Source organism: Maylandia zebra, linkage group LG14, assembly GCF_041146795.1.
Source record: "Maylandia zebra isolate NMK-2024a linkage group LG14, Mzebra_GT3a, whole genome shotgun sequence".
NCBI lineage: Eukaryota > Metazoa > Chordata > Actinopteri > Cichliformes > Cichlidae > Maylandia > Maylandia zebra.
In genome coordinates, this window is record NC_135180.1 from 36,889,919 (window position 1) to 36,903,348 (window position 13,430).

At 44.1% G+C, this 13,430-nt stretch overlaps 1 protein-coding gene across 8 annotated transcripts in view; it reads right to left on the reverse strand.

Annotated features, from left to right (window-relative positions):
* The window catches only part of LOC101467576 (alpha-actinin-4), a 56,339-nt gene that overhangs the window by 18,140 nt on the left and 24,769 nt on the right, over positions 1–13,430 (reverse strand). For all 8 annotated transcript variants that reach the window (XM_004574110.4, XM_076873476.1, XM_004574111.4 and 5 more), the window contains exons 2-4: positions 3,792–3,906; positions 3,209–3,328; positions 778–864 (exon numbers count right to left, since the gene is read on the reverse strand). In XM_004574110.4, coding sequence (XP_004574167.1) covers positions 778–864; positions 3,209–3,328; positions 3,792–3,906 — 322 coding nt within the window. The remainder of the gene's footprint in view (positions 1–777; positions 865–3,208; positions 3,329–3,791; positions 3,907–13,430) is intronic.

Here is a 13,430-nt window from a genome sequence, read left to right on the forward strand (position 1 = left end):
TGTGTGTTTCCACTTCCTACATGCATATCAAGCCCGTACATCTGTAACTGCAGCAACCTTCAGGGCTTAAAAATGAAGCCAGTGCAGAAGTGCCAGAATCTGCAGTTCCTCTAACTTTAGGTCGGCTCTGAAAGAGAGTCGATCCCCACAGACTCCCATGATGCTCGAGTCCAGCCATGAAAATAACATTTTTACAGCCTGCTACAAAAACACTTCTGTGCTCTTTAGCTCAATCTCCCCCTAAAAACAGATGCACAGCGGGTGAATTTTTAAACTGCTCGTTCTTAAAGTGTTTCTAGTGTAATAAAGCTCTGAGTCACAGGTGAATGCCAACAAAGGAGCCACTACCTTAGGCTAGGCCTCAGCCTTGCCAATGAAGTCCCTAAATTAGAGCTCTGGAACCTGATTTTGGATGTTGGTGCCTTTCTGAGAATTAAAACGATGAAATTATCTGGTAAATATAAACTGCTGCAGGTTTACTGCACTCAGGCTGCCCAAGATGTCGGTGCTCTACTTATTTGTAGGTAACTTGTAGCCTCAGTTGTCAGTTATCTGCATTTCTGGCTGCAGCCACAAGAAAGTGCAACTTTTCCAAGTGGTCTATAAAAGCCTGCTGCAGGTCTTTGTCAGTCAGCTGGCCTGAAAAACCTGGCTGGGAGCTGAACTTTAGAGAGTTTGATTTTTTTGGTTTTTATTTAAGTGATGGATAAAAAAAACGAAGAAAGAAGAGAGCGAGGTGCGACAGTTTTCATGGATATGAATAACAGGAAGCTGCACCTTCTACAGAGATGTCCTGGATGGCGAAGCGGAGGATGATGGTCCAGATCATTCCCAGGGTCATCTTGGCGTTTCCATCCACGATTTCTATGACACACAGACACACACACAACTTAATCAATCACTGTGTTTCTCTGTTACACCCCAAGAACCGTAGTTCTTGTCCATCACTGCTGTTTTTACAATCCTACATCTGCTGTTCCATTTAATAATGCCAGCACACCCACTCACAACTACGCTTAATGTGTAACGGCTGCTGAGTCTCTGCTAATTCCAGGGAAAGTGTGATGCTCAAACAAAGATTTCTTTCATAAAAATCAGTGAAATCTGGGGAAAGATGACTTTTTACTGGCAAAGGCACATAATGACTGTTTAACGTGTCGTGTTGGTTAAACAGGGAGGATTAAATTGATGAGGAGGGCAGATTATGTGAGTATTGTGTGGATAATTTACATCAGAACTTCATCTAACAAATAAATTCATTGTTAATGTGAATAAATGTAAATCCTGGCAGCATCGAAACTGGAACATTCTCCAATACGGTTTTCAGAGTTTGGCCGGTGAACGATGACGGTTACGTTAATGAGCAGATTCCACTCTTTGTTCTCAGACATTCTTAGAGGTTTTATCAGTCCTGTCATGCTTTCTCACAGACACACACTCAACTTGGAATTTGTGCTTTTATTGTAGGTTCACATTCTTTGTGGTTAATTTCGTATCCACCTTCAGCTGTCAGCAGATTTAAATAGTAAATTACAATTAAAGCGATGAGGCTCCGCCTTTTCCCTTCTTACAATAAAGGTGTATTCACACCTGCACTTCAGGTTCAGGTAAATCACACTTGGCTGGTTGTGATTCATTTGGCTGCTCAGGTGCAAAACAAACAGCAGCGGTGAAACCGTTCAGAGGAGGATCAGTCCGATCCTGGTGTGAACAGGGACGCGAGGCGCACTCAGAGTTTCAGCTAATCTTGTAGCAGCAGCAGCTAGCTAGAAAATGACGTGCTTCAAGTTTAAAACCCTGGGAAACAACTTTTCAATTTGAAGAATCTGACCAGGGAAAGTGTGCACTGAGCATCCTGACAGAGGGTTTTTCCCTCTTCCATCTGCTACGTTTGCATTTTCCTCTCAGTTTCCAGCCGACGACCTTTAACGGGCTGCTGCTTTCACAGAAGGCCGGAGTGTGTTTACAGCGCGCAGTGTGCGCGCCATACTTTGTGTTCAGTGGTCACCAGTATCAGCAGCGTCATGCTACAGGAATGTCATGGTTGCTCTGATAGTAGGAGAAAGGTCAGCGTCCTGCAGCCGACCGACACACACACACACACACACACCTCTACGCCGCCCTCAGTCAGCAGGATGAAGATCGGTTTGACACACATGTATCTTACCAGAGTTTCTTAGCAGAGGTTCTATCAGCAGAAGCTTAACGATGAAACGTCTCATTAGAAAAGCGTGTAAAGGAATCAGGGTGACATGTAGGAAATGAGAAGGAGTTGACACAATGCAGTGTGTGTGAAGTGACCCTGTAGTGTTATTGTGCCGACACTCACAACTTCAGCTGTGAACTGAAGCATGTTTTCAGCACTTTGTGGAATTAGCATTTGGGGGGAAAGACATGACCACTGAAGCCAGCCTTCAAGCCCCTCCCCCAGTTTAGCAGACAAAACAACTGCCAGGTGGTGTCACCAAGATGGCTGCTGAGTGGAAAGACCTGCTTCTGCGAGGACTTGGTAAAAGTGTCACTGCGCATCAAATCAATCGCATGTGAAAGTTCACAGCTGACCACGTCACCTGTTACGGAACGACTTAAATGTCTTATCAGGGAAATTATGGAGAGCCAGGAGTGACAAAATGAATTAACTAAATACACTTAAATACACCATTAAATAATTAATTAAATGCTCGTTCATTACATTTAAAACATTTAATAAATTATTTAACGGCATATTTAATTCATTTTGGCCCTCCTGGCCCTCCTTAGAAAATACAGTGTCTTTAAATAAATACAACTCAACTCTTTGGATTGAGGGAAATTTTGGAGCGTGAGTACCAACAAACCGTACCTACACCTCATAGTCTGAGCCCTGTTTGTCCGGAGCTCCCTGACACTGTTGCATACCACAGCACAGTGAGCACAGCTTTGATAGAAAATAAGGAAAAAAGGAAAATCTGCGTCTACATTAAAAGGCCTTATTAGTTTTAACGTCTTCCTGCTTTGAATCGCTTTCACTCACATTACAGCTGCAATTAGTGGCTCCCATTTAAGGACCATTAATGAGCCGAAGCTCACCACTAAGTATAAAATCACCACGAATGTTCACTTTCAGCCACGCTTTCAAACATTTAAGCGAACCGCTCCGATTAGATCTGCAGTTAGTGAGAGTTTTAACTTCACACTCGTGCCGGCAGTGACGTGAATGAAGGCTTACCCTCTGCTCCAATAGACACCAGCTTGACTCCCTTGCTGGCAATGAAGTCCAGGGCTTTGTTTACATTGTTGATCTTGTGGACCCTCATCTTGCCTCTTTCAGGTTTGGGTAACCGTTCGCCTGCAAACACACAGGAACAGAGAAAAGAGCCACTTAGCTGAGGTTGAGCATGTTTCCACGGGCAACATTCAGGGAGGTTTAAGTTACAGCAGCGACGCCGGCTTCACTTGAAACTGGAGTGAGTTTGAAAAGGAAGCCACATCTGAGCCCAAACGTCATTAGTGAATGACAGCAGCGCTAACACAAACAGCTCCACTGCTACAAACCCAAACCCACTGCTGTGTCTTTAAATGCCTGCGATTAATACTGATGTCGGAAACTGGGCGACGACACCCCGGAGATGCTGTGCATCGTCAACATCTGAAAATATTTTTCCCTCTCATTGAGACCCACAAGTTTTTCTGCGGCTTCTGTGTGACTCACTCCAGAAACACTTCATTATTGCAGACGTTTAATTAAAAACTTGTACACCCGCCCTAATTTTCTGACGACTCCGGCTCTCTGAGGTCGGACGGTGACTCACCGGAGATGACCTCGAGCAGCAGCATGAGTTTGAGCCCATCCCTGAAGTCCTCCTCGATGTTTTCGATCTGCGTGCCGGCCTTCCGCAGGTGGGAGTTGCACCACGCCGTGAACGTCTGCGCGAGAGCAAAGGAGGGAGAAAAAAAAAGACAATTGGGGTTATTTGCAGCCCGGGTCAAAATATTTGTGTAGCTTTTATAATAATAAACCACTTTGAATAGTGAATGAAAGAAAATGAAATTCAATGGGCAGGAAGGGAGGTCAGGGAGACACTTTGATAAGACAGGAAGTGCAGGGAGAAACACGACGTGAAAGTTTAACTACATGTCACACACGAAGATGTGGAGTTGGCATTTCAGTAGCAAAACACTTCATGCATAGTTACCCTACAAAGTCGTTTAAGCTAAAAAGACAGAAAACTAACCAACCCAGCCCCATCTTGGCTCTCAGTGTCTGACGCTGCTGTCATTAAAAGGTCAGCACACAATGCCAACGATCTACTTTATTATTTTTACTTGCAATCAGACGGACATCTGAGTAAATCAGCAAATCATGCACATCCACCGCTGCTTGGAAACCGTGTATTGGTTTTTCTGGTTAGCCGTCATTCTTTAAAAACACATTAGAGGTAGGCACGCGACTGCAGATCCTGCAGCACTTTTTTTAAACAAAATTTTGTCACATCACTCTCCAAACATCTCAATTGCAGCACAACATCAGACTGTCTAACACACTTGGACGCATTCATCTGTTACATGACTCATTATGCAAGTTGGGGAAAGTGCGTAAAAATGCCAAGAGACTAAAATACATGGAGGTCGAGCATGCACACTTTCAGCAATGGTGCAAGCAGAGATTGAGGTCAGTATTTTTTGTCATTGTTCAAAACAGAAAAACTGTAATTTATGTACTTGAGAGATTAAAGAGGCAGTTTTAAGCAACACGAAAGCTCTGGAGATGAAATGTAGGTGTAGCTTTACGAGGAACTGTCCAGTAGGAGAAGTGACGGTGACAGGGAAGACCTTCCAGCAGGAAGGGTTTGACAATAAAGACATAAGGTAAAACAAAAGGAAGCACAGCAACAACCTGTATGTTAGTGTTGAATAAAGTTTAACAATAAAAATAACTGAATCTAGCTTAAAGTCAACCCATCTCCAGAACAGGCCTCACTTAACTCATACTGACTCATACCTTCTTCTGATTGGCTGACACATGCAAACAGCAGGTTTTTTTAAAGTGGGTGGAGCTTCTATGCTCACAGTCAGAGTTGTGTGCCCACATGACCTACATGTTATCCCCCTTTACCAAGCAAGAGCCAAGACAGGCCATGTTTAGTGTGAGCACCCATCAGTCTAGCAGTGTTTGTATCTATGTGCAAGATCATTAAAATGGCAAGTGCTCGTTAAATGAGAAATATTGGGAAGTTTATTTTTGTAATATGCTGAAAATGTCCCAAAGCTCAGAGAAATAACTGGTGCACATGTTTGTTTAAAAACTAAATAACCTAAACATCTAAGCATGAAGCAGTCTAATCCAAGTATGTGCATCAGCGCACTTGGAAGGCAGCACAAAATCCAGAATGTAAACTGAGACTCAGACGGGACACACAACAGACACACAACAGACAACTTTGATAACTTCCCAGCTTTAAAAAGGGACTTGTGCTCATTTCCAGTATGTCTGTTTTCAGCCTTGTGTCTGTCTACAGTAGCTTTGCATGATTCACAGCACAAACTCATTCTGATTTGTCTCAGACCATCTTGCACTCTTCCTGAAATGAGCTGTTAAGCTCCTCCCCTCTGACGAGCCAGCTTTCTTCTGATTGGCTGCCCCTCGTACAAAGAGGGTTTAAACATCAGCTCACAAGGATTACGTCAACAAATGGTGATATCAATTTTCAATCTGTGGTCATATTTAATGAGCCTCCACCAGAGTTAACAGTTTGTATTTAAAGTCTATCAGCCCACTTCACCCACCCACACTTCCTTTACTCCACGTCTCCTGAGCTGTGTGTTCATAAACATTATGACAGGGTGCTGCTCGCCGCCCTGCCCCTTTACCCGCTATCCCACTGTGGATACTGGCACAAAGCACCCATTGAGCCTCTTGGATAATGGCACCCTTCAGCCCCCTGTACACTCCCTCAGCCCGCTCCCTCTGCCTCTCCCTGACCCTCCCCCAGACCGCCCGATACCAACCCCCTCCACCCGACACACACAATTACACAGAATGAGGCCGAGGACAGAGAGGAAGGAGGAGGAGGAGGAGATACATTTCACATAAACAAACGGACATACAAACAAGGTTGGTGGGCAGGAGGGGGAAGAGTGACAAAAGACAATGCCCTCGCTAACACACAATGCAGGAGGAAGTGGCACTGCAACGACAGGAAGTTACAGCTCGGTTTAACACAGAGCAGACAATCAGAGCAAAGATGCATTCATCACTGGACGCGGCTGTCAGCTGTCACCAAGACGCCGCACCGGAGCCACGAAGCCGGCAAACTGTCGTCATCCAAACATATCAACAGTTTACTCATTTTCTAATCTTTCTCTGCAACACAGTCCAGCTTTTGAGAGCATATTTCACCTCGCGCTCACTCAACGTTTCACAGTTTGAAAATACTTTACACAATGCGCCTTGCAAAGCCCATTTCCCATCATTCATACAGGGCTGATGTCTGGCATTCCTTACAGAGTCCAAGTGGTGCACACAACATCTACAAGCGCACACCTGTGCTTTGCAAAGTAAAAGAAAAAAAATGGAGAGTCTCCATTTTCAACCATTTCTACAAACGTATTATTCAGTCCACCTTAAACTTAACAAATGTACTTCTGGGCACCCGAGTAAGTGCAGTGCCATGTTAGAGGCCACATTCAGGCTACGAGCTGTTCTCTCTGCTCCACTCTGTAAAGTTACTGTATAGTTGACTGAAACTAAACCAAATCCAAGTGTAGAGAAAAAAATACACTTTTAAACCAAAACTAAAAGACTTTAGAAATAACAGAAATCGAGCTGCTGTGCATGTGTCGTGTGATGGTCTGAGACGCGTTTGTACTGAAATAACTGCTCTATGTTCTCACTGCGGACAAACAGCACCTATAACAGCAGTGAAAAGGAACAAGAATGCAATACCGAACTGAGCTTGTACTAAAAAGAAACCAGGAAGCCCATAAAAGACACTATATGATCTTTCTCAGTTCTAAATTTAAAATAAGAACTAATTAAAAACACCACACACACACACACACACACACACACACACACACACACACACGTCTGAATGGCTGATTCTGTGAGGACGTTTTACGTGAATGTGTTCTCTATTCTCAGTGCCTTAACGAAACCCGAATCTGAGCCTAAACTGAGTTCAAAACCTGAAACAGTTTTCTGAAAGAAGTTGAAAATAATAAAAAATAAGAGCTGTACAAACAGTTCAGACGTTTCTAAAGTTCATGACTGTCTAATGAGTTTCTCAAACACATCTGGGCACGCTGATGTTTCATTTGTTTTAATCGGCTTTGGTTTCCTGTTACAAATGACTTCCATCTCTAGTGAGTTGAGAAACGGTAACCCGGGACGTTTGATTCTCGTTTTTCATTGGTTAGCATGTGTGAGATGCACCTGGGCAGGTGGAGAAAAATGGCGTCTGTGTTGAAGCAAACTGAAAGGCAGTGATGGTCTTCTCCTCTATATGCACACTAAAAAAAAATAAAAGAGCTCCATTGACAGTAAAGTCTATTTTGCTGATGTCATCATTCTTGTGATAGCAATCACTCTACTGGCAAAGTAGCATTCGTGGCCTTCCTCCAGGGTCAAAGGTCAGACCTCAACAAAGCATTGAAGGACTCTTCAGCCTGCTTTATCTGAATTTAAAACAGCCCTCCAGGCTGGTCCATCAGGCTGTTGCGTGTCTGTCATAGTTCAGGTCTTGTTTTGTTTTTTTATAGTGGACACACAAAGCCTGCCTCTGGCTACGCGAGGCCATTCACTGACAGCAAGGAGTGGAGCTGCTGAGAGGATCTTACAGGCCGATGTGAACCACGCTGAGAGGACACTATGCAAGAAAAAGCAGCTACAAGAGCTTTGCCGTCCATTCACCAGCAGGCTGATGAAAGTCCACTGAACCTAACCAGACATGTATCGTCTAACTCTTGGATGACATTTAAATGAGCGTTTAAAATGCAAAATGTCAAAAGCGGCTTGCACATTTGCGTCTTTTATCCCCACAGTTGGGCGTCTTTCATGCCAGCGGAGCTGGGTGTAGTGTACTTGAAGGACTGGCTAAATTTAAAGGTAACAGAGTGCCAGCGAAGCCTGTTAAACCTGTCTGTGTTGCCACACACAGCAGATCAGATCAGAGGATTTCTGACCTGAGCCGAGGACACGGATAACCAGCTGACCGCCATGCAGGTCTGAGATGAGTAATGCTGGATCTCCGTGGTAAGACGGTTTACTTTTAAAGGCATGAGGGCTCTTATCCTCTACCATCTATTACATAACTTTAGCAGTATGTGTTGGCTTACTGCCACTCTCACCTTTACATGTTACCAGAGTAACAGAACTATGAAACTATGTAACAATATAGATTTTTCTTCGTCCCATTTATTCCGCATTTTAGCCCAGAAACAAAAATATCCGTTAGTGAGTGTTACCATCAGTCGTTTATCCTTCTACCACACCATCTTTAATGAACGGTAACTTCTTTATTCATTTAATTAAAACTGATGGGACATTGCAGACAAATACTGTCATCAGCTGTAGGGATTCATCGACCCCACTGAGTCGCCACTCTATTTTTCCTGAACCAACAACTCCAGTGTCTGATTTTGGTGTGTGTGTGCGTGCAGCCGAGTCATCAGTGTAACCCTCAACAGTCTCTCATGTGCGAGGCTACAGGGTCAGAGGACAAAGCAGAAATTCATGCATGTGAGACAAGTGAAAGCATGCAAGCTGTGCACAGCGATGCTGTCCATCACCCTCGTTTACATGCACCACTCCTTGGACAGGAATGTTTTTAAGAGACCAGAATTCAATATCCATCTGCATCACCTACACACACAAAAATTCCAGTTTTGCTGCCGACTTCAACTCAACTTCAAGCGTGCGCGCACACACACACACACAGCAATTATCTCCACACCCTTCTTCTAATGAACGTGCAACTTTCTGACTACATACCACACACACAGCAGTGTGTGTGTGTGTGTGTGTGTGTGTTCTCTATATCACACACCCTTTTTCTTCCCAAAACTGATGAGCTCACTATTAAAGCAACCACACACACACACACACACACACTCTCCATCAGTCTCGTACCTGCTGGGGTCTCATGATTCATGTATTTCACATCTCACACTCTCATGATTAAGACCCCTCCTCTCGAAACACACACACAGTTTATAAATATACACGGAGAGCCTATGCAGAGGTGGTGAAACCACACACACTCCATGTCAGTTAGATTTTCTCACACCCTCCTCCTGTACCGGCAGCAGTCAGCGAGTAAAACAGGCTTCCAGCCGGGCAGGCTCGGACATGCAGTGAGGTGAGCTCAGAGGAGGAAACAGAGCTGTTTGGTGGCAGAAACGCTGAGCTGATGTGCAGTTAACCATCCGATAACACGACTGTTACGTCTAGAGCCAAGCATGCGTTGAAGTGTGAGGCTCAAACATCAACAGATGGTTCTTTGCTTTCCGTGACTTCACAGATAGTTTTACACCTTTTGTAGCAGCGGCGTTCACCTGCTGCACCGTTTCTCCTGCACAAATCTATGCCCAAAATCAAAAATCACTATTATTTAACTCACTGATTTAATACAATACAAATCAACTTTTTAAATTAAAAAGGGGCTGAATTTAAAACCTGCTAAAGCCCGGGGAGGGTTTGGACTTCTAAGCCTGCGTTTGCAACCTAAAAGTCAAATAAATAATAATAATTATTATTTTTATTATTAGAATAATTCTCGTTTTAGTATGGATGGAGGCCAAAATGGTAACTAAATGTAACTGCTCATTGCTCATTTTTGCATCAACAGCTCTGTTCATTAAAACCCTGAAAAGAGGAAATGAAAAAAAGCCAGCACGACTTGGAGAGATGAGAAAGTGACTCAGCAGTACAGCGATCAGCTGTGTCAGCGTGAGAATTGCTAAAATATTGCATGCTGTTGCATCCGGTTTGCAATGATAGTTAAGGTAAAGATGCTCTTCCTTATTTTCTGAGTCATGTATAAACTGCAGCAACTGCAGATCTGAAATATGGAGCAAAGATTTAAGTAACGGGGGTGGGGGTATGTACGAGTATCCTCCTGAGCCACAAGCGCCGGCTTCAGGCTGCTCTAGATGTTTTTCTTCCAAACCGTTCAGCTCATCTCAGGCGGCGGCTGAACCGAGGGGCTGCACAAAGGCCCAGTGTGAGACAAACGGCGCTTATTTTTTAACTGCGAATCATGCAAAGTACTCCAGCAGAGTCCAAGAATAAAAATAAAGAGAAACGAGCAGAATAGGTCCACTTTAAAGGGGTTATACGTGGACCTGCTGGCAGGAGGTACGACCTCAAGGAACTTGGACGGCCCCATAGAAGTCTGGACCGGCTGTACCAGACTCTGCTGGGCCAAAACCATGCTGGCCTGGCCCTGTGAATAAAGCTCAGTAACTAGTCTGGCCTGGCCTGACACAAGGCCTCCTATTCTTAGATGCACACCAATTAAAAAAGGGCTGTGGCGTGTGACACAGCAGTGCTGCTACTGCTGCACACACTTCCTCCACTTTGTCCGTGTGACAGTTTGCTTTGTGTGTGAACTCAATGAGTAAACAATCTGAATGTACATGTTTATTCTGTCAACACATACGGACCAAAAACAACAAAGCCTTCATTTAAGAACATCAGGACAGCCGTGCTACAGTCAGAGTGGGAAACTGTGCCGTCCCACAGGAGCCACGGTCGGAGGAACCTGGGAGTGTTCCTAGTTTGAGGACTAAGACAAGTGAGAAGGAGGAACCAGCCTGAAGCTAAACGAGTGAACAGCTGTTTGCAGATCAACACTTTCCTGAGGCTGATAGAAACATTCAGACAACTGGCAGCATCTCCGACTGTGAAACAACAAACGATAAAGATCAAGTGGGATGCAGTGCCAAAGCCAGGTGTAACGCTTCTACAGGCAGAAGGAAAGCCGGCCGAGATGCTCGTAAATACGCGCGGTCATCGGACTTCTGCTAATCGTGACAGCGAAGCAGAGCAAGAACAGAAGGACGACGGAGCGGAGCCCTGCTGCAGAGGTTCCTCCGGTCTCATTATCCTCTCAAGTCTGGACAGGTGATCATTAACATGTGTGCACACACACAAACACACACAGACTGAGGCAGCCTCCCTCGTGTGCTGACAGGTAGTCAGTAATGTAAGGACAATCTTTCACCACGGCGCACACACACCTCCCAGAGGGAGACGACAAACATGTAATTGCCGTGCGCTTCTTGGCCGGCCTAATGCCCCCTCAGATATGCCATTATGTGAGTCAACAGCTCAACGCCAACTGTTTTCAACAAGCACCATCGCTTACGTTCAGTCAGACACACAGACTCTCTGGAGGGGCCTTAATATAGCAGCTAACAGAAACAAAGGAAAGGGAGGATTAAGGAGAGGAGGTTAGGAGGGGAGGGCAGAGGAAATGGAGAGGAGGGGGGTGCAGGCAAAGATCAAGAACGGGAGGAGGAATAAAGAGGCAATAAAAATGTGGGAAAAGATGGAAAAATGTTGCTAAAAAACAGAAGACAGACAATCTTTTATCTGATTTTGCCCACAAGAGGCTGAAACAAAACCAACTCAGAGCTTCAGATGGTGCCACTTTATCCATCCATCCCCAGATTTAAAAAAAGCACACAAAAAATAAATTAAAAAAAAAAACACCCTTAATTAAAAAGTAAAGTAACTTTACCATTACAGTGAGAAGCTAAATGAGGGTCACAGATGGGTGAATGTGGGATAAGAGGTTTTTAAAAAAAAAAAAAAAAAAAAAAAAAAGCAATCTGGTGGGATGAAAGCTGAAGAGGACGATCAACAGATATTTATGAGAAACAAATGAATAGAAAATTAAAGGATGCAAGAAAAGCAAATAAATGAATAAAACGTTTTATTTGAAGTTTCCCCCTCCTCTTCAGGAAGCACAAAAGTCCCGCCCGGGCCTTCGTGGACCTGAGATCTCTGCCGCCGCAGGACAGAGGCTGAGATCATCGTCATTAACCAACCGGAGCAGACTGAGGAGACTCTCCCTCCACAGGGAAATGCACACTTACAGTTTTAATCTCTTACATGGAACGAGCATGTTTCCCTGAAACAATCAGATGTGCCACGCACGCCAACAAACAATCTACTTCAAACGAATTTTGTTTTACACCAGACGACGTCTTCGATTTACAGGCCAGATTCCCCTCAGTCCTCCAGCAAGCTGTGCAGGAATCTGTCCACTTAAAAAACACGCTGCATTATTAATGACCACTTAGTCTGATTGGCTGGAAGTCTGGATGCGGGTTAATCTCATGGAAAAAAACCCAATAATAAGAAAAAGTAACAATGAGGAATTATTATTGGATCCTTTTTGGAAAGGATTTTCAAAAGCTGAATTTGTTTCTGCAAAGGTGCCACACAACTCCCTTCATAACGACTCTGCAGGGTCTTTGTGTGTGACTGGCTAATGTTAGCCGTCTGGCTCAGCTCGCTTTCACTAATTCAAGTCACAGGAGCAGGTCGTCTCCTCTTGTGCTTGTGCAGTTGGTGCAATTTGGAACATTTCTGGAGTCATTTGACAATAATATGACCTGCTGTCACAGCTGTGCTACAGTTTTTTGGAACGAAATTCTATTATTTTATTAGTATTTATCAGCCAAATCGGCATTAATTTGCAGGTGTTTCACGTCTAGCTAATAAGATAACTTTCTGGCCCAAATGCAGTCAGTGGTCCAAAGAACCAACATCTGGGCGACTGAAATGCTAAGCAGAGTCCTGAGATCCACAGATTGAGTCATGCATGCTCCATCAAAAGTGTGAGTGAAAAGAGTAAGATGCTGCTCGTCTCCCTGCAAATAACATTTTACCCCCCAACAAAAGCAAACCACATGTAAATGTCACTTCTTTGCAGCTATGTAAACAATGATGAGTAACACAGCTTGTGCTTGGCTGCAATGCAAACTCAAACTACACAAGTTGCATACAGCATAACGTATAGCAGGGTGCAGTCAAGCTTCTGAGTATGCATCATCTGACATTCTGTTATGCAACAGTTTCTTTTACAGTAAAGGGACTTAACGTCACTCTGATCCAAACTACAATTCCAGTTTAAATTCCAAGATAAATGACGACATGTTCATTTATCTGCAGCAGGAAGTTTTCCAGCAGCTGCGTGGAGGCTTTCAGTGTTCTGCTGCTGTTTTATGAGAGGAAACTTTCAAGGTAAAGAGAAAGGAAAGGAGACAGGAAATAAGGAAGAAAAGGGAGGGAAGGGGACAAAGTGTCAAACGATGTGGCTATTTATTCATTTATTACGTCTCTTCCTGTCTTTGTTACTCAGAGTCCTTCCACGGGTCAGGTTGCACTCACACACAGCCTCCCCGACCTATTTTAGGATCAGTTGGGTCCCCTTACGATA